At 34.1% G+C, this 21,997-nt stretch overlaps 2 protein-coding genes across 3 annotated transcripts in view; one reads left to right on the top strand and one right to left on the bottom strand.

The window, feature by feature from the left end:
- PARPBP (PARP1 binding protein) overlaps window positions 1–21,433 on the top strand; it is a 69,510-nt gene extending 48,077 nt beyond the window's left edge. For both annotated transcript variants that reach the window (XM_023188097.1, XM_023188173.1), the window contains exons 8-11: window positions 323–501; window positions 3,845–3,923; window positions 19,225–19,360; window positions 19,870–21,433. In XM_023188097.1, coding sequence (XP_023043865.1) covers window positions 323–501; window positions 3,845–3,923; window positions 19,225–19,360; window positions 19,870–20,210 — 735 coding nt within the window. In that variant the 3' untranslated portion in view covers window positions 20,211–21,433. The remainder of the gene's footprint in view (window positions 1–322; window positions 502–3,844; window positions 3,924–19,224; window positions 19,361–19,869) is intronic.
- Window positions 20,381–21,746, bottom strand: PMCH (pro-melanin concentrating hormone). The gene is made up of 3 exons (XM_023188554.2): window positions 21,435–21,746; window positions 20,890–21,085; window positions 20,381–20,620 (listed from the first exon to the last, which is right to left on the bottom strand). Exons 1-3 carry the CDS (start codon window positions 21,681–21,683, stop codon window positions 20,571–20,573), a joined length of 495 nt encoding a protein of 164 aa, XP_023044322.1. The 5' UTR covers window positions 21,684–21,746; the 3' UTR covers window positions 20,381–20,570.
- Window positions 21,747–21,997: the final 251 nt, after the last annotated feature.

The raw sequence follows: 21,997 nt of genomic DNA on the forward strand, positions 1-21,997 counted from the left end.
AAATAGAGATGTTGAGCCATGGGGTGATGTCACATACCTAGATAGTGGCTAAATTTTTCTGACTCGAAGCCTAATGTTATTTTGACCAGAACCTAATGTCTTCTTCTGATGATATTATTTTTGTGCATCTGGAATTGGTAAAGTTGATTATAGCATGGCTTAAGGAAAAACGGTCACATGCCTTACAGCCACTTCTTATAGCTGATGTTTTATTACTTTAACAATAGATGAAAGAGGCCAGTGCCACAGGGAATTGAAAAGTATGGCCATTCACCCAGCTGGGGTGATTATTACATTTACTTAAAATTATTTTTTTTCTTAGCCAAAATCTCATGCCATAAACCATGGCACTGCATACTGTGGCAGAGATACTGTGAAAACCTTATTAGTTCTTTTGGATGAAGAAGCAGCTAGTGCTCCTACCAAAAACAAAGCAGAGCTTTTATATGATGAGGAAAACACAATTCATCATAATGGAACTTCTATTCTTACACTTTTTAGGTAAGTAATGTGGAAGTTATTGTATTATAAATGTTAACTCTGGAGAATTATAAAAGAAATGTATGCTTATGGTAGGAAACTTAGAAACTACAGACATTGTGAAGAAAGAAAATAAAAGTTAATTAAAGAGAGATTGAACATTTGAATTCAAAGAGGTTATATATAAAATAAGTAGTATTTTATGAGAGTACAGCATGAGAGATGTCTTTGGTTTCAATGTTTTTAGTTCTTGTTTTGCTTTGAAAATATTTCTTTCCTTTGCTATGTGTCAAGAATTTTGCTAAATGTTTTCAGTTAAATTATTTTAGCCTTCCCAACCACCATGTTCTTAAGTGAAGAATTAGAGGCTCCACTTTATAAGTGAAGAATTAGAGACTTGAGATATTAAGTAATTTGCCCAAGTGAGGTATGTTAGCAATTAGCAAGGCTGTCTTTCCTAAAGCCTGAGGCCTATGCTCCCAGGACTGCTAGTCTGCCTAGAATAAGAGAGAGCACATACACCAAACTTACACTGGAATTGACAGCTCCTGGTTCTCCCTCAAATTATGAAGAAAAATATTTACCAAATTAATGCTGGTATTATGTGTAAGACATTGATGCTGTCTTCGTCTACTCAGGCTGGCATAACAAAATACTATAGACTGGGTAGCTTAAACAACAGAAACCTATTTTCTCTTTGGGCTGGAAGCTGGAGATCAGGGTGCCAGCATGGTCAGGACTGGTGAGGGCTTTCCCCTTGGGTTGCAGATGACTGCCTTTCTGCTGTGTGCTTACATGTCCTTCCTTAGTAGAAGCACATGGAGAGAGATCTCTTTGTCGTCTTCTTATAAGACCATCAGTCCTATTAGATTCGGATCCCACCCATGTGACCTCATTTAATCTTAATTACCTCCTAAAAGCCATATCTCCAAATGCAGTCACATTTGGGAGTTAAGGCTTCTATATGTATGTGTGTGTGTGTATATATATTATATATATTTGGCTTATATATAATATATATTATATATTATATATATTATACACATACACACACATATGGGTGATGCAGTTTCATCTATAGCAGATGCTCTCCAGTTTTAATGATTAGGTCAGTCATTGAGTAGGTTGTTGATATTTTTAATTAAGTGGACGTTCACTTTGAGAAACATTAAAATTTTTAGAACAACCATTTTAAATTGTATTTAGTACACTGTAGAGAATTGTCGCAAACTTATCCTACTGTTTGATCTCTTCTATTTTCTACTGGAGCTATTTTATTGAAATCTGGCTTCATGATTGCTTCATGTACTCTCTCCTATGCCTCAGTATCCTATCTCTGCAAAAATAAAAAAGAATTATCCAGTGTGGTGGTGCACGCTTGTAGCCCCAGCTACTTGGGAGCCTGAGGTGGTGCATGCCTGTAGTCCCAGCTACTTGGGAGCCCAGGATTGCTCGAAGCCACAGTGAACTATGATTGCACCACTGCACTCTCTCCTGGGCAACAGAGCAAGACCCTGTTCTCTTAAAAAAAAAAAAAAAGAAAGAAAAGAAAAGAAAAGATTTTCTATACTTAATCATGTCAGTGAACACATTGCTATTGTTTACAGTTTGGATTCTGCATTCGCATTTCTAATTGTCATTGTGCACACTGGTCTGTGGTAAAGTAAATTTTCAGTGGTCTACACTGAAATGATAAAATTAAGGACAATGAGGTATATCAATTTAAGGTTGTCAACTATTCTTTCTTAGGGTAGCCAATCTTTTATTCTTGCTTAGTAGTCATTTGAGTCAAGGGAGTTCTAACTCTGGCTCTGTTAAGCCAAAAGGGATTAATTTATTAAGGTATTCAAGTTGGTCTGAATCCAAAACTATAGGGTGGGTCTCCTCCATTTTACCTTCTCTGACCTTCCTATTTCTATGTTTTTCTCTTTTGAATTCCCGCACTATTTTGAATTTCAGTTATGTGGATTTCTTATGTTCCTTACTTAGACTTCAGGATGCCTGAATATAGGGTCAATAAATGAGTCAACTTTCTATTCTTCACAATATCTTAAATAGTGCCTTACAAATAGCAGAAGCTCATGTAACGTTTAGTTACTGGATTAAGTAACTAAGCAAACCATTAATATTTAGGATTCTCAGAATAGAAATACTGACACTTTTATAAAGTACAGTTATGCACTGTTTAATGATGGGGATACATTCTGATAAAGGCATCGTTAGGTAGTTTTGTCATGTGAACATTATAGAGTGTACTTACCCAAACCTAGATGGTATAGCCTATTACACACCTAGGCTACAAACCTGTACAGTATGTTATTGTACTAAATAGTATAAGGAAATAGTAACATAAAGTAAGTATTTACGTGATAGGAATTTTTGACCTTCATTATAATGTCATGGCATCACTGTCAAATATGTGGCTTGTTGTTGACCAAAATGTTGTTATGCAGCACATGGCTGTATTATAAACAAGTAGATTTAGTTGTCCTTTATCCTATAACTGTGCTTTTGGGTAAAGGAGGGGCAGGTAGTAGTTTAAAAGCCACTTTTGTTTGTAAGTATCTTCATCTGTTCAGGCTGTTATAACAAAACACTCCAGACTAGACAGTTTGTAAGTAACTGAAATTTGTTTCCCAAGTCTAAGATCAAGACACCAGCAGATTTGGTGTCTGATGCGGGCCTCTACACCATAGATGGTATTTTCTTGCTGGGTTTTCATGTGGCTGGGAAGACTGAAGGGCAAAATTGCTCCCACAAACCCTTTCATAAGGGCACTGATCCCGTTCATGATGGCAGAGTCCTCATGATTTAATCACCCTGAGGCCCCACCTCTTAACACCATGGATGGTCCCAAACTTATGATGGTTTGACTTGTGATTTACATTCACACAACTTTACAACCGTGTGAAAGTTGTACACACTCAGTAGAAACTGGGCCTCTAATTTTGAATTTGGATCTTTTCCTGAGCTAGCAATATGCGGACCAATATTCTCTCATGATTCTGGGAAGCAGCAGTGAACCACAGTACTCAGCCACATGATCATGATGGTAAACAACTGATACTCTACTGTGTTGCCTGATGATTTTGCCCAACAGATATTGCAATGTACTAATTCCAGTTAATTCCATGTTTAAGATAGGCTAGGCTAAGCTATGGTATTCAGTGGATTGGGTGTATTAAATGCACTTTTGACTTAATGGTATTTTCAATTTGTGATGAGTTTATCTGGAGGTAACCCCATCATAAGTTGAGGAAAAACCATATTGTATTGGGAATTAAGTTTCACCATGAATTTGGGAGGGAAACAAACACTCCAAACAAAGCAATAAATTTTTGCTGTTTTTTTTTTTTTGGCATAGGTCTCCCACACAAGTGAATAATTCGATAAAACCCCTAAGAGAACGCATCTGTAAGTCAATGCAAGAGAAAAAAATTAAGGTACAATTTAGTGCATGGCATGAAAATAGCAAACACTGTTTTATTTTTAGAAGAAATAAATACATTTACAGCTGAGTTGGGTATTGTAAATATTGTAAACATTGTACATGACACAATAGGAATTAAATGGAAAATGAGTTATGACAGTTGACATACAGCGACTTTCCTTTTATACAGTCTTGACTAATCTGTTTCTGGTTTGCTTAATCACTGGACCTAAAAAAGGGAAAGAAATAAGCACTTGCTATTGTAAGTGTTGAATAAATATCTGTTGAATGAGTGATGTGGAAAATAAAGAAGATAAGGCTTTCTTATTTACATTTCTATATCTTAAACTGAATCTCAAGATATGCGATTTTAAAATTGCCTCTGTCTGAAGATATAATGCAGAATATAATTAATTGTAGATTGAGCTGAGAGCATTTTACATTGCTCTTGACTAGAACTGTTCCTGTTCTTTCTTCATTTAGTTTGAACTAAGTTTTCTTGTCCTCATATGAAACATCTGTGCCTATAAGTAATCAATAATGGGTTTTCAAGCAATTTTTATTGGCCTTATTTTTCAAAAGGAAATTTGGCTTTAACTTATTTGTTTAGCATACTTTTATTGGGTATCTACTATGATCCAGACACTATGGTATGGTTGGGAATTCATTAATTCATTAAATAAGATTTTTATATAAACACAGTCATCCTTAAATTGTCAAATATTCATCTTGATACAACAAAAAAGAGAACAGTAATTTGTATGCCCTTTATTTTTTCATTTGGAAATTTAGTTCAAATTAGCAAAGCTTTTAGTTAATACCTATTTCATCTACATACCCTATACCCGTTTCGTTTATTCATTAATACCTTTTCTTTCTATTGGTTATTAATAATCGTTAGCAATTAATGCTTGTGGAATACATCGAGTTTCGTAAAATTTTTCTGTGAATAAGATTTGTCCATTCTTTGTCATATTAATATAGGTATTTGCAATCAAGGGATAAGATTTTTAAAATCTATCCTTTGGACTTGGGTAGAAACAGAAATGTAACATATCAAAACATTTTTTTTTCTTGCTAGGGATACTGACAAACTTTAATATTTTGATTTAAAAATAAGTCATATTTTGGGGACTCAATTTCTCTGTCTCCATTTCAAATAGAATAAGAAAGTGGGTCAGGCATGGTGGCTCACGCCTGTAATCCCAGCACTTTGGGAAGCCAAGGCAGGCAGATCACTTGAGATCAGTAGTTTGAGACCAGCCTGGCCAACATGGTGAAACCCCGTCTCTACTAAAAATACAGAAATTAGCCGGGCATGGTGGCGTGCACCTATAATCCCAGCTACTCGGGAAGCTGAGGCAAGAGAATCGCTTGAACCTGGGAGGTGGAGATCACACCACTTCACTCCAGCCTGGGCGACAAAATGAGACTCTATCTGAAAAAAAAAAGAATGTAACACATCACATAAGGAAAAATCACTGACAGTGAAGTACATTAAATATTACCAGGAAACGGCTTAGAGTTTTATTTTCTTTTATTTACTTTTATTATTTTAAATTTTGTTGTTTGTAACTTCTGTGGGTACATAGTAGGTGTATATGTTTATAGGATACGTAAATAAGCATTGCATAATAATCACATCCTGGAGAATGGGGTATCCATTCTCTCAAGCATTTTATCCTTGGTGTTATAAACAATCCAATTGGATTTTCTTAAAATTAAATCAAAATGAAAAAAAACTATCTGAGAAATGATAGTTTTTTTTAAAGAAAATGTTGAGGCTCAACTAATTACTATGAAGTGTATAGACGAATTCAGAAAGTTTTGGGAAATAGAACAGAGATCATCTAATGCAGTCTCATTTACAGATGTGGAAACCAAAATTGTAAGAAGGCAACTTATCCAAGATCTCATAACTACCATGAAATATTTTATAACAGTTTGGAAAACCATGGTGAAATACTAATGAGGTTATAATGACATTGCTTCCATTACTTAACAGTAGAGCTGGCTTAGTCTATACAGCTCTGAATCTATTAATAAATGGCAATCAAGAAAGGAAAGCATTGCTTATGTTTTACGATACTCTTTATAAAATGAAGTATGAAAATGATTAGTTTAACCAGGTATACAACTGAACCATAGCCATGTAGAGTATTTGTTGGAACAACAAAAAATGCTGCCAATATTTACTACCAAAGTTCTTACGGAAAAGTAGTTTAGCAGCTGATTACCTTATTACTCTGTTACTTTTGCTCTTTTGTCATATAGTGGTTTTTAGTCACAGAAAGAATATGTGATCTACACTGGAAATATCTTGAAATGAGCATTTCAAAGGTAGAAAATATTAGAGAACTTAGAATTTTGATGTACTTGCTTATGAAATATCCATGTCATTATTATACAGAGTAAATTAACTCAGTTTTAGTTTCCTCATTCTTAAATAGAAATAGATGCTCCTATGATCACAAAACTCTATGAAACCAATTTGGAAATGGTTCATGAACACACTCATTTTAGGTCCTCAACTTTTATTTCCTACTGTAGTGTATCAGGAGTGTTGTTTATGATGGTCAAATAAATTTCCCACAAAGGAAACCAGAAGGTTCTTCCTGAACCTTCATGATTTTGTTGGTTTTGTTAGGACCCTTTAGCGAATGTTTTCTGCCACTTTCTTACCCCAATTTGCAAGCACTTTATTTATTTATTTTTAAAAATTCTTATGGGTACATAATAGGTGTGTATATTATGGGTACATGAGATATTTTGATAACAGGCATAGAATGTGTAATAATCACATCAGGCTATATGGGATATCCATGACTTCAAGTATTTATCATTTCTTTATGTTATGAACATTCCAATTATACTCTATAAAAATGTATAATAAATTATTGTTGATTGTAGTCATCCTGTTGTGCTATGAAATACTAGATTTTATTCATTCTATCTATATTTTTGTACCCATTAGCTGTCCTCACTCTTCCCAACCCTATGCCTTTCCCAGCCTGTGGTAACTATCATTCTACTCTGTCTCCGTGATTTCAGGTTTTTAATTTTTAGCTCTCACAAATGAGGGAGAACATGGGAAGTTTATCTTTTTGTGCCTGGCTTATTTCACTTAACATAATGTCCTCCAGTTCAATGCATGTTGTTGCAAATGACAGGATCTTTTTATTTATGTTTTTTCATTCTTTTTTTTACTCTATTTTTTATATGTACCACTTTTTTTTTTTTTTTTTTTTTTTTTGAGACAGATTCTCACTCTGTCGCCCAGGCTGGCATGCAGTGGCACAATCATGGCTCAGTGAAGCCTTGAACTCTCAAGCTCAACTGGTCCCACCTCAGCCTCCCAAGTAGCTGAGACCACAGGTGTGCACCACCATGCTTGACTAATTTTTTGTATTTTTTTCTAGAGATGGAGTTTCACTATGTTGCCCAGCCTGTTCATGAATTCCTGGTCTCAGGAGATCCACCCACCTCAGCTTCCCAGAGTGCTGGGAATACAGGTGGCCTACATTTTTTTATCCATTCTTCAGCTGATGGACACTTAGGTTGTTTCCAAGTCTTGGCTATTGTGAACAGTGCTGCAGTAAACATGGCAGTGCAGATATCTCTTTGATGTGTTAGTTCCTTTCTTTTGGGTATACACCCAGCAGTGGGATTGCTGGATTGTATAGTAGCTCTATTTTTAGGTTTTTGAGGAACCTCCAAACTTTCCTCCATAGTGGTTTTATTGACTTACATTCCCACCGACAGTGTACGAGGGTTCCCTTTTCTCCACATTTTTGACAGCATTTGTTATTGCCTGTCTTTTAGAGATAAGCCAATTTAACTGGGGTGAGATGATATATCATTGTAGTTTTTTTATTTTGGATTCCTCTGATGATCAGTGAAGGGGGATAGTTTACAAATATTTTCTCCCCTTCTGTAGGTTGTCTCTTCACTTTGTTCACTGTTTCTTTTGCTGTGCAGAAGATTTTTAACTTGATGTGATCCCGTTTTTCCATTTTTGCTCTAGTTGGTACTGCCTATGGGGTATTACTCAAGAAATCTTCGCCCAGACCAATGTCCTATAGAATTTCTTCAGTGTTTTCTTTTAGTAGTTTACTAGCTTGAGGTCTTAGATTTAAGACTTATAGAGTCTATACGTCTATAGAGTAATCCATTTTGATTTGATTTTTGTATGTGGAGAGTGATACATTCAGTTTCTACATTCATTTGAGTTTCATTCTTTTGCACATGGATATCCAGTTTTCCCAGCACCATCTATTAAGACTGTCCTGTCCTCACTGTGTGTTCTTGGAATCTTTGTTGAAAGTGAGTTCACTGTACATGTGTGGATTTAGTTTTTTGGTTCTAGTTCTCTTTTCTGTTTCATTGCTCTCTGTGTGTCTGGTTTTTTGCCAATATCATGCTGTTTTGGTTACAGTAGCTCTGTAGTACAATTCAAGTGTGATTTCTCCAGTTTTGTTCTCTTTGATCAGGATGACTTTGGCTATTCTGGCTCTTTTGTGGTTCCATGTAAATTTTGGGATTTTTTTTTCTATTTCTGTGAAGAATGTTATTAGTATTTTGATAGGGATTGTGTTGAGTCTGTAAATTGCTTTGAGTAGTCTGGATATTTTAACAATATTGGTTCTTCCAATCAGTAAACATGGAATCCTTCCATTTTTTTTGTCCACTTCAATTTCTTGCATCAGTGTTTCATAGTTTTCATTGTAGAGATCTTTCACTTCTTTAAGTTTCTTTCTAGGTATTTTATTTTATTTGTTGTTACCGTAAATGGGATTACTTTCTTGATATCTTTTTCAGAGTGTTTGCTGTTGGCATGTAGAAATGCTACTGATTTTTGTATGTTGATTTTGTATTCTGCAACTTCAGTGAATTTGTTTATCAGTTCTAATAGTTTTTTTGGTGGAGTCTTTAGGTTTCTCCATATAAAGGTCATATCATCTGCAAACAAGGATAATTTGACTTTTCCCTTTTTAATCTGGATGCCTTTTATTTCTCTTGTCTGATTACTCTAGCTAGGACTTCCAGTACTATGTTGAGCAACTTGTGAAAGTAGACATCCTTGTGTTGTTCCCAATTTTAGAGGAAAGGCTTTCTGGTTTTTTTCCCCATTCAGAATGATAGTAACTGTGGGTCTGTCATATTTGGCCTTTATTGTGTTGAGAGATGTTTCTTCCAAACCCAGTCTTTCGAGGGTTTTTGTCATGAAGGGTTGTTGAATTTTATCAAATGCTTTGTAAGCATCAGTTGAAATGATCATATGATTTTTGTCCATCATTCTATTGATATAATGTATCACATTGATTGATTTGCATATGTTGAACCATTCTTATATCCTTGGGATAAATCCTACTTTGTCGTGGTGAATGATCTTTTTAATATGTTGTTGAATTTGGTTTGCTGGTATTTTGTAGAGGATGTGTGCATCAATTTTCATTACAGATATTGGCCTACAGTTTTCTTTGTTTGGTTTTGGTATTGGTAATACTGTCCTTGTAGAATGAGTTTGAAAGTGTCTCTCCTTATCTATTTTTGGAATAGTTTTAGTAGGATTGCTATTAGTTCTCTTTAAATGTTTGCTAAAATTCAGTACTGAAGCCATTGGGCCCTGGGCTTTTCTTTGCTGGGATACTTTCTTTTTTGAGATAAGAGTCTCCCTTTCTCGCCCAGGCTGGAGTACAGTGGCGTGATCTCGCCTCCCTGCAACTTCCTGGGTTTGAGTGATCCTGCTGTCTCAGCCTCCCAAGTAACTGGGATTACAGGCACCCATCACCACGCCCAGCTAGTTTTTGTATTTTTAGTAGAGATGGGGTTTCACCATGTTGGCCAGGCTAGTCTCCAACTCCTGACCTCAAATGATCCACCCGCCTCGGCCTCCCAAAGTGCTGGGATTACAGGCGTGAGCCACTGGGCCTAGCTGCTGGGAGACTTTTTATTACAGCTTCCGTCTCATTACTTGTTATTGATCTATTCAGGTTTTTTATTTCTTTGTGGTTCAATCTTGGTAGATTATATATATATACATCTAGGAATTTATCCATTTTTTCTAGGTTTTCCAATTTATTGGCATTTGTTGGTCATAGTGGTCTCTAATGACCCTTTGAATTTCTGCAATATTCGTTGTAACATCTCCTTTTTTAAAAATTTCTGATTTTATTTATTTGAGTCATCTCTCTTTTTTTCTTAGTCTAGCTAAAGGTTTGTTGATTTTGTTTATCTTTTCAAAGAATTAACTTTTCATTTCCTTGATATTTTGTAGTTTCCTGGTTTCAATTTCATTTATTTCTGCTCTAATCTTTTTTAATCCTTTTCTTTTCTTCTACTAATTTTAATTTTGGTTTACTCTTGCTTTTCTAATCCCATAAGATGCATATTTATGTTGCTTATTTGAAGTTTTTCTAGTTTTTGGATGTAGGTGCTCATTGCTATAAAATTTCCTCTCAGTACTGCTTTTGCTGTATCTCATAGGTTTTGGCATGTTATGTTTCCATTTTCATTTGTTTCAAGTAATTTTTTAATTTCCTTTTTAATTTATTAAGCACTTTAAGTAAGTCATTATAAGTACCCTTATACCTTTTTATTAAATGATTTTTCAAGGAGATACCTCCTTAAATCCCTGTAAATTAATTGGTTTTATTCTTTACAACTTGGTTTAGCAGTATTTTGCACATCAGGCACAAATGAAAAGTCATATATACAGGTCTTTTCCTTATTCTGAGTCTAATGTTTACAGCATATTATATGAATGTCTGAGTAATCATCATTTAGCCAGTCAATAACTTAAGTGTGCTAATCAAGAAAATACTGTACCTTTAACATGGAACTGTTGGGACAGTGAAAGTCAGGACTTGGTATAAAAAACTGGACTGGCTAGAACTCACTTACTTTCATAGACACCCAGGTAGTAGTCCAATGCCCATGGTATTAGAAAATTCAAACTTAACCCCTATGGTATTTGAAAACTCTGAGTACATCTAAATTAAAATTATGGATTGAGTTTAACTAATAGAATTTTCTTCCCCTGATACTTGAAATGAGTACAAAATAATAAAAACTAATAAAAATAATCAGCACCAACTAAGAAAGAATAATGTAATCAGATGCAATAAGCTTAAAAGATGATGGTCAGAGAAAGAAACTGAAGATATCAGAGTGAAGAGGCATTGAATGATTTAGCAACTGTATTTAGTCCTAGTCCCCAGATACAGAGCTAGTGAATTAGCAAAATTCTGAGGATTACCACTAATATTTCCAAAACTGAGAACTAAGGTGTGCATTCTTCTTCTTTTTTTTCTTATTCGTTAGAGAAATAGTAGAAGTGGCAATGGAAGAGAAATATAGACAAAATGTGGAAAATGAACCCTCGGATTTACACACTGAGATAAATAAAGGCTCTAGTTCTACCTACTGAATTGGGGAAATTATCCAAATGTTTTCCTTCCACTTGATTGAAATACACTCCCTAATGAGATGAAGTGAAACTTCCTTTGGTATATACAATACCTAATAAACTCCTAGGGTGCAGAACCCAGAAATTTTCATAGACTACCTGTCTTCTCAGATGAGTTCAACTTCTACCTCTACTGTTCCTCAAGCTATGGAAAAATGAGGGATAACAGAAAAAAATGCAACTTTGAAAATGTAACTCTGAGGAGAAAATAAAATGCTGTCAGATAAGGAAGGAACAGAATCAAGTAGTGACATGGAGACTTCTTTTTTTACTGAAGATATAGTACGTCATGGTAGAACACCATTCTCGCTACAACAGCAAAACAATAAAAGGCAGATAAGTTGGGAAAAATATATTTTAAAGATATAGGAGAGCTATATAATCAAATAATTTTTAAAAAATTAAAAATCTGGACAGGATAACATCCTTCTGATGTGAGAAGTCTATCGTCAGCTATTTTCTTCCCTGGGATTTGTTGCTACTTTTGAATATGAGCTGAGGATTGGTGTTGGCCCATGTAAAGGAACTCTATTTAGGAACAGAGAAACCACCAAAGTGGGTGTCTTGAGGGGCTGTCAACAAATTGGAAACTTCAGGAGTCCTAAATGCAGTTATTTTTACCTAGGACACACACTCTGGATTTTGTAGTTATGTGGGGGGTAGGGAGCCTTAATACAATAGACTAAAACCACCTTGATTCCACTTGAGAAGTGGGACCTGCCTCAGACACATGGCTGGTCTTTTTTTTCAAGGTATTTGCCATATTTGGAAATGAAGTGGGGTGGGTGATCACAGAACACAGTGTGAAAACCCCTGAAAAACAGACTGAATCCCCCAGATTTTAGGCCAGAGGTGATAGAGATCCCTACAAGGCTCTCAGTTGAAAGCTTAGAAGGAACACACCTGAGGAAAAGGTGAAAAACTGAAGTCAAATGTGAGTTAATGAAAAGTGCAACCCAGCTCTGAAACAGCTCATTCCTTGATTGTATTGAGGTTATCAGTCTTTCACTGTGTCTGCCTAACAGTGAAAAGGAGAACTCTTCTTGCTGGAAGAGGTCATCTGTTAGCTTTTAGAGTTCCTTTATGTACAATATCCAGCATGAAATAAACTATACTGGACATGAGAAATGGCAAGGTGATTTGTTCTTTAATAAAGAGAAAACATTTAACAATAGAGGGAGACCCACAAATGATCCAGATATTGAAATTTACTGGCAAGGAATCAAAAGAAATTAACTTATAAAATTAATTGGAGGAAAAGATGGTCAAAATATATGAAAAAATGGAGAATTCCAACAGAGAATTAGAATCGATGACATAGAACAAAAAGACAATGTTTTTCCAGAATTGTAAAAACATTATCTAAAATTAAGACCTTGTTAGATGTGGTTAGTAGAAAACTAGACACAGCATTAGGTAGGATAAGTGAACTTGAAGATGGTACTTTAAAAAAATATCCAAACTGGAGAGAAAAGAGAGAAAAAAATTAAAAAGCAAAATAGAAGAACAGGACACAGATAAAAAGTCTAACGTATGCCTAATTGGAGTCCCAGAATGAGAGGAGAAAATAAAGTAGAAACAATATTTGAAGATATATTGATCATAATTCTTTCCAAAGGTCAGTTCACATCAGATTACTACCTAGCATTTAGAAGAGAGGGTGAACAAATGCAGGGTTTCCTTTACAAGTATAAAGTTGCATATGGGTTCCAAACGTGTGGACCCAGCAAACTACAAAATGTCCCAGAGTCCTTTGAGAATCCATCTGCAGCACATGAATATGCCACAGGGCATAGACTGTAAAGCTTTGTTCTAGAGCAGTGCTCTCCAGTAGAACTTTCTGTGGTGATGGAAATGATCTGTGTTTGTACTGTTCGTTACTGAAGGTCCTAGTCACATGTGGCTATTGAGCACTTGAAATGTGGCCACTGCAACTGAAGAACTGCATTTTAAATTTTATTTAATTGTAATTAATTAACCACACATGGCTAGCACATCAAACAATGCAGTTCTAATGGATTAAAGATATACTTAAATGAAATAACTAGAGACCCATATTAAGTGGAGGAAATAATAAGAGATTAGAATAAATAGGATTTGAATAGGCAGAGAGAATGAAATAGAGCATTTCAAACAACCGATGATGAAAGTATTAAGTTGCCTTGATGTTGTAAAGAGAATGTGTATAGGGTAGTTGCGAAAAAAGAACAACAGTGAATAAATAATGTTGGGGAAGATTAAGGCAGTATGCCTTTTATGGTAGGAGGAATAGGGTATTTTTTTTTGTAGGGGTTTATTTTAAGGATGTGTATATGAGAGAGAAAGGCAGAATATTTAAGAACCCAAAAGTAAACGGTGGATATTAAGCAGCTTAAGGAATTCAGCTGCATAGTTCTTTGTACTTAAATGTGATTTAGGTTTTCTCTGCATGTATATTTCTCTCTTGTTTCTGTACCAACTGGTTTCTTTACCCTATTGAACAGAGTAGAGTTTACTCTGAACATATTTTTCTGAACACACCTCAAAGCTTGTGTTCCTAGGGTGATATAGCTGTTCTTTTCAAGTCTACTTACTTTTTTAAAAATTATTTTGGATACATACTAGTTGTACATTTTTATGGGCTACGTGTGGTATTTTGATACAAGCACACAATTATCATGTGGTTGCCTTATAGAGTTTATTCTCTTTTTCCACCTCCAAACTTTTGCTTGCTCATGGCTTCTGTTCCCTCATAGCTCTGCTTGCATATACCTGTTATAGTCTGTTGTAATTTTACTTCATTAATTAATTCATTCAAAAAACAATAAGTACCTCCTGGATACCAAGTTCAGTCCTAGGCACTGGAGATATATCAGTGAAAAAAAAAAACCAGATAAACCTTCCTGCCCTAAAGGACAAGGCTTCCCTAACTGTCTGTACAGCTGAGATGCAAGAATCTAAATGGAAGCCACTGGCCTACCCTGAAACCCCTTCAACCCTGATTTTGTTTCATACTTTGAAGGACACTCTCCCAGTAGGTATATGTACCCCACAGCCCATCACGCTTGCCATAAACAGTCAGCTCTTGAACCTAAAGGAAGAGGCCAGTGCCAGCCCAGTGCCCAGGGGTCCCTGAAACAGGAGCTATAAAGGAGGTCATGGTTTCCTGGTGAGCATGTCTGAAGCCCTGGGGACTCCTCACCTTGTAAGGAGGGGATGGCAACCGGAGGACCACAGCTAGCCATCAGTTGTCAAACTGTAAGGGTTTTACTGCTGATGGAGTTTATATTTTAGTTGGGAGAAGCAGACAATAAACAAAACAAACAAGTGGATTATATGGTATATTTGAAGGTTATCAGTGCTGTGGAGTGAAATAAAACTGGGGCAGGGGCTAAGGAAAGTGGGGTTCCTTTGTGTGTGTTTGGGTTTTAAATAGCCGTAAGTAGGAGTCTCCTTGAGAAGGTGACATTCAGCAAAGTCTGTAAGGGAGTGAACAACATTTTCCATTAGAATGAAAAAGGAATGTTTGTATTAAACTGAATTAAAATTGAATTTGTTTTAGCTGAAATAATGGGATCAGGATTTATTGAGTACCTACTAAGTGTCTGATGTTTATACTGGATATTTTATATCCCTCATCCCAATTAATCCTTGCTCAACTCTAGAAGTCATCATTTTGCAGACCATACAGCTAGTAAGTAACAGTGCAAGGGTTTATAGTCAGGTGTCAGACTTCAGTGTTTATGCTGTCTTCAAAGAGTAAATAAAGGCATGGCAATTATGATGAAGGGTCATAAAACGATAATGTTACTACTTAAGTCAAAAAGATTCTTTTTCTGCTATTTAGCAGGGTAAATGGAATTTCACCAATGAAGAAATGGATTATTTGATTTATATACAAATTAATATGTCATTAAGGATATAAAATCTCTGTTCTTTTGAAAATGTGATAATGTAAAAATAAGATAAATTTAGAATATTTTTAGTTACATATTTACTAGGTATGTTGAATAATTTCCTTTTTCAAACTTACTTATTTATTTATCATATAATGGGGGTATAGAACTTTCATTTTCTTGTTGGTGCAGCTAACTCTGAGAGTGTCTATGACTTTTCAGTGTTTTGACTCATTCATTTTAATTTAACTGGAGTCAGGCTTTCCTATGTGAAGTACTATTTTCCTCAAACTGGGAACTTACTAATAATTTCAAATTAAAAAGAGCTTGTGGCAAAAGGACTTTTCCAATTCTTGGCAAGTGTGAAGTTCATTGCAATTATGCTGTGGATAGAAATCTTTCCAAAGGGGGGAAATCACTCTACAAAGGCACACTTTCAATCCGTTTCTCTCATGTGACTTGAACATGAAATGATTTTAACAGCCATGTGTGAATCTGGACATTATTCTTAGTTGTTTAGTACTTCGAAAGCACTTTCAAGAGGGAATTGTTTTGCTTATTCGTGATTCCAAATCAAATACACAGAGAGATTTGGAAGATTTGCAACAGGAAGTAATCTCAGTTCTATGTAGCCACTAATCTTGTGTAGAAAAATTCAGCGTTTATGAACAAAGGAAAAGCAGTCTCTTTTAAGTTATAAATATAAGCCAAAGTAGGTTGCATTATTTAAATAATTAAAATGAAGAAGCTGTTTGTAAGTTCATTTTCTTGAGCTGCATTCCTAGAATCATTTTAGAATTGGCCTGGTTCTGAGACACCTAATTGAACAGATCTTTTTCTTACAAGAATACCCTCTTCCTACATGTTATTATGATAATAGTGATATAGTGTCTGCATAGATTTCTGGAGTCTATATAACCTTGACATAAGTTAACTGCATCAAATTCTGATAATTCTGTGAGGTAAAATTCCCATTATATGTGGATAAGTGAGAGGTATAATGGTTTCCCCAAAGTTATCTAGTTAATAAGTAATAGGGCCAGTATTAGAAGCCAGGTCTTCTGACTGCAAATCTGATGCTTTTCCCGTCACATCATCTTACCTTTTTGTGCTGCTTTCTTAGTTGGACATCACACTGTTGGCTCCATCAAGTTTGTATCTATTTAAATCTCTAGGTCTTTTACATATGTTGTTTTTAAGTCAGGTCTCCTCATCCTGTACATCTGTAATTGATATTTTTGAACTTAAATACTGGACTTTGTTTATCCCCATCCATTTTCATCTTATTATTTTCTACTTATGGTTCTAGCCTTTTGAAATCTTTTCAATCTTGATTCTATTATCCAATTTATTTGTTATTCCTTCCAGCTGTTTGTCAATAGCAAATTTTATAAGTAGAATGTCTTTGAAGTTGTAGAACCCATCCTAGTAATCTCTAGTATACGCTGTGCTTATCACTTAGTTGGAACTTAATAAGTAGTAATTGATTAAAAAAAAAAAGTGATTTTTGTACAGGACAGGGAAAAGGAAATCTGCATAGAATCATTTATGAAAAGAAAAAACCCTCAATATACAAAGGGGGGAATTCTGTTGTGTTTATTTCTCATATTTTAATACATTTATAAATAATATTTTTCATGGTAGAAAAAGTCATTAATTATTTTTCTTTTACATCTGAATTTGTTTTCAGTACTTCAGGAATCCATTGCCTGTGATGGTAGTTTTCTGAAATTTTACTGTGGTCACTGAGGATTCTAGAATTTGTCTATGGAGGAGCTTGAAATGAGGAAATCTAGTTGTAAGGAGAGCTATCACACTTATTTTGTGACTATTTGCACAGCAAGCAAAGATTTTTTTACCTAGACTATATGTTAAAAATTAATAAAAGTAACGAAACATTCTAAAGAAATTTTTATTCATGCTAAACATGAGATTGAAGAAACATTAGTTTTCTGTACTAAATAATATAATTATTATTTAGTATTATATTTTTATTTAGCATGTTTTATGGGTGGTGCTCATGAAGGTTTTGCAGTGAGAAGCTAACATCTCCCAAGCTAACTCTAGGTGCCATCACTACTGGGGTACAAAGAGTGATCCAAGCCAGCCACTCAGCATCTATTTGCCTGCATGGTCTTACTATATTCTTTATACCTCTTTATAAGCAATAAGTTTATAATTCTTTATAAGCCATAACTTTTGTGAAGTGAAAATAACTCGTGAAAAGATAATGTCAACAGTTAGTACTGGTATTGCAGATGGAAATAAAAGTTCATGGATAATGCTACTATTAGGTAGTATAACATAGAGTCAATTTTATTAATAAAACTTATTTAAATAGGTTTATCAAGTGCTTTAAATCTGTAGTTATAGGATTAATAAAGTCCAGAAAGAACTACTTAAAATCTTCAGTTGTATATAGGGCATCTTGTGGTAGAAGCTATATAATAAGTGTTGCATTCATTGCATTCATAGGGATTCATGAAGGTAGTGGGTTGTAGTCCCATTCATTTTTGAGAGTCCATTCTGTTCAACTTTTTAAAAAATAGTTTTTGATCTTGTATATTTTCACGTTTATTTTCAGTTTTGTACATTTTTATGCTTAAATGGAAGGTAAAACTCCAATTGTCTAATGCTTCATGTAAGCACATGAAACATAATTTTTAGTGATCTGGGAGATGGAGACTGTCACAGACCTCATTAGTCAGAAACAAAATATGTCATCCTAATAAAACTTGCTTTTATGAAGCAGCTGGACAAGCGATTATTCTGACTTTTTCTAAGCCGTAGTCAGTAGATTTCACTGCCATTATCTTTACAAACATCTGAGTGAATTAATGCATCAATCTCTGAGTATATAACATAATATACAACTACTGAATGTATAATGTAAAGTCATGCTGTTTTAGATTTCATGACTGTATCAACAAATACTCTGTAAGTGGTAATCAGGGTAATGTAGTTATGTTCAAAGTGTTAAATTTTTGAATTATTGAAGTCATCTTTATTGAATTATGTATTTGAAACTTTTGTCTATTTTATAAAACGATTTCAGGCGACTTCTATTTGGAGACATCTCTCCATTAAACCTGAACGGTATTACACACCATCTGTAACTGTTGAAATTGGTATTATTTATATAGGCTACTTTGTTCTAAAATTAATTTCTATCCCCCAATAGCTCGCTGATTTATGTTTATGGAATACATTTCCAAAACTACTTTTTTTTGGCATCCTTTTCAATGGTCAAGAATTAAGTTTATCTTTGTAATTTTCTCCTATTTATGTAGAAAGTTAGGCCCTCCTATTTGATGTTTGAAGATAAATGCAAGAGTATATTTTGAATTTCTGACCATTAAGTCACTTGGTCAAATCTTTCTAGAATGATATATTGAATCCTCTTTCTTGTTTTCCTAAATGCCCGAGAAATAATGTCTTTCCTATATCATTTTGTTTTATCTTGTAGTTTATTTCTTTGCTAGTTTCCTGTTTTTGATTGAGCTCACCTAGTTCTTTTCTTCGTTTTAGCATTTCTTCCCTCCCTAATTTCCTGAATTTTATGCTATTTTTTCCAAGAGTTGTGTTCTTCTTAGGATGAAGAACTTGTATTTTTCTATGATTATGTATATCACCTGTATTGTTATTTTACTTACAATAAGATGCTCCAAAGCACCGCTGACACAGGAATGTGTAACAAAGCCCTGCAAAGAGTCTAAAATTGATTGTTTTGTAACTGTTACCAAAAATAAAAATAAAAAAATACATAAAGCTAGTATTTTGGAAAAGAACAAAAATGCTAGCCATAGCAATGAATGAGTTTGCAAACTATGAAATATAAAAGGTTAGAGGTTCTCAATGAGTAATAGAATTTCTAAGGGAAATTTTTATACCTTGATTACTATAGAGTGTGTGTCCATCTAGATGAAGAAATAAAATAATGAATAAATTGCATATTTTCTTTCTGTTACCAGATGAAGCAAACTTTAATTAGATCCCAATTTGCTTGTACTTATAAAGATGACTACATGATAAGCAAGGATAATTGGAATAATGTTAATTTAGCATCAAAGCCTTTGTGTGTGCTTCACATGGAAAATGACCTTTCTGGTAATTGACCTTATTTATGCAATTAAATAACAATTTAATTCTAGTCTACTAATTAGTTTTAACTTAAGTAAAATTAGATTATTTTTGCAAAGTACTGTGAAATGTGAAAGGTTATATTTGTAAAGACCTCAGTTTATTTAAAAAGTTAAATCTAAGTACAAATTTATGGATAGGAATAGGACATAGTTTGATTTAACTAAATGTATTTAAGAAGTAATTTGTAGCATATGTTTAAGGATTAAATGTCATGCATTCAAACAAATATTTGTTAGTAGGGCTGACAAGTTGATTACTGGCCAAAGTTAACTCAGAGGTGCTATGGTAAAATGAAAAGTAATGGGATAGTAATGTAGCTGTATTTGTTAATCATATTATTTATAGCATTATTTTACTTTAAAAATAAACATTTGAATATTCTTTAGCCATTTTTAGAGTTTATTGTAAAGTTCTCTTGAATATTAATACTAAATATTATATAATTCCTTTTCGCTTTTTATCTTGCATAACAGAGGGTGTAAATTCATCTGTTGGAAGATCAACAATTGGAAAGAGTTTTGGAAATGTTCATCTGGACAGAAGTAAAAATGAAAAAGTATCAAGAAAATCAACTAGTCAGACAGGAAATAAAAGCTCAAAAAGGAAACAGGTGGATTTGGTTGGTGAAAATATTCTCTGTGATAATGGAAATGAACCACCTCAACATAAAAATGTTAAAATACCTAAGAAATCAAATGATTCACAGAATAAATTGTACAGCAAACTAGCTAAAGTAGCAAAAAGTAATAAATGTACTGCCAAGGACAAGTTGATTCCTGGCCAGGCAAAGTTAACTCAGTTTTTTAGACTATAAATTTGTGTCTTCTATGCTTTAGGTTTATGTATCTATAAACCATTCACCAAAGACGTGCTTAATTTTTAAGAGGTCAAGGTGTACATTATGATGATTTATTATTTTGGTCTACAGTGTATGTAAGGTTAGTATGTTAAGCATTGTTTAAAAATACTAGTAAGTCATAATTATGCAGAATTTTCACAAAGTTTAATGCACAGTAAAAGCATATCATTTCAGTTACTGATACATCTTAACACTACTTTCTTTTAAAACAGACATTTAACATGGACAAGTTATAGTAGCATTAGGGGCTTCTCCTCCCATTGACAATTAAATGCTTTTATTTTCTTCTGAAAAGATGATGTGGACCAACAGGTATCAGACTTGCCAACAAGGTCGGTAGACTCTTCCCAGCATACATCTGAGCACTGAAGGAAGAAGAAAGTTTAAATTGTTTAAAGGACTATGATTATCACAGAAAATTTATTAAGAAAAAAGAATGAATCTAGCATAACTAATTCTGAGTAAACCAAAATGATAATAATTAATTGTTGCTATTCAATCCCACATTTTTGGCAGGTGTAATTGAGCCATGGTCTTATTTGATTTTGTTATGATTGCATCCAAATTCGCTTTAACTCAGAGTTCTGTTTAATGGTGGTAGGACGTAGAATTGAATTTTGAAAAGACTACTCACTGTCAAAATCTCTCCTTCCTATAGGAAATTTAGCTGAGTTTTCTTCATCCCCAATTTCTCTCTTTTCTTGTGTTGATTCAGTATTCTGAACTCCATTTTCAGCTGGAAAAGCTACAGATCCTTTTAGTGCAAGATAAGGTTTTATTGCCATATTCAGTGGCAGACCATGATTTAAGAAATGTTTGGAGCCTGTGTTCTGTAAAGAGAAGGTTGATTTGTTTTTTAGCTATCGTATTCAGAGTGGAACTTTAATACAACTGTATAATATTCTTGTTGATCAATTCAAAGATGCTCTGCACTGTTTTTGACTCTTTAAAAATACCTTAGATGCAAATTTATAGGAGAAAAAAAAAAAACTTTCAGGTAAGAGGGTTTTCCAGGATGGAAGAACTACCTGGCATGTAAGAAATGTCGTCAGTTGTCCTAATGCATATTGTGACTGCATATACTTCTGTTTATAAAAGTATTAGTTTTACTTTTCAGAGAATTTGTAAGAATCATTTAAATTTTCATTGAAATAAATGACAAGTCACATTGCCACTTACCTTTGAAATTTTGTTTTCCTCTTCGTTCATGAAACTGCTCTCATCGTTTTTATATTGTTCCAGGGAAGGAGCAATAACTGATTCTTCTGCAGTGTCTTCCTTCTGAAAGGCTTTCCCCAACCTGAATGTATTAAATACCATGTCATCGTCTAAATTTCTTATGGACTTGGATGCTGAAAGTAAAATACCTTGAGAAAACAAAGAAAAAGTTAGTATTAATATGTAGGAAGAGAGATTCATTTTTGCCATTCTTAGTTTGATGTTCGCATACAGTCAAACAAGAAAGAAAATGAAAAATTTCTCAGTCAGCCTGGTTGGCAAACAATTCTGTATCTTTATATATTTTCCAGCTTGAATAAAAAGTACTTCAAAGAATTATACTTTTCATCATTTTAGAAATGACTTAACAGATTGAGGCTAACCTTTATGCAGCTGCTAATACCTATTGTTTTGGTTTTAGTGGCACATTGTTTATTTTGAGTGTGAATTTTCTCAGCATCTGATTAAGATCCTTGGTAGAATGCTTTCTGTTGAGTAGATTATAGTCTCTTGAAAATGGGTTG

Source organism: Piliocolobus tephrosceles, chromosome 10, assembly GCF_002776525.5.
Source record: "Piliocolobus tephrosceles isolate RC106 chromosome 10, ASM277652v3, whole genome shotgun sequence".
In the NCBI taxonomy this organism is placed as follows: Eukaryota; Metazoa; Chordata; class Mammalia; order Primates; family Cercopithecidae; genus Piliocolobus; species Piliocolobus tephrosceles.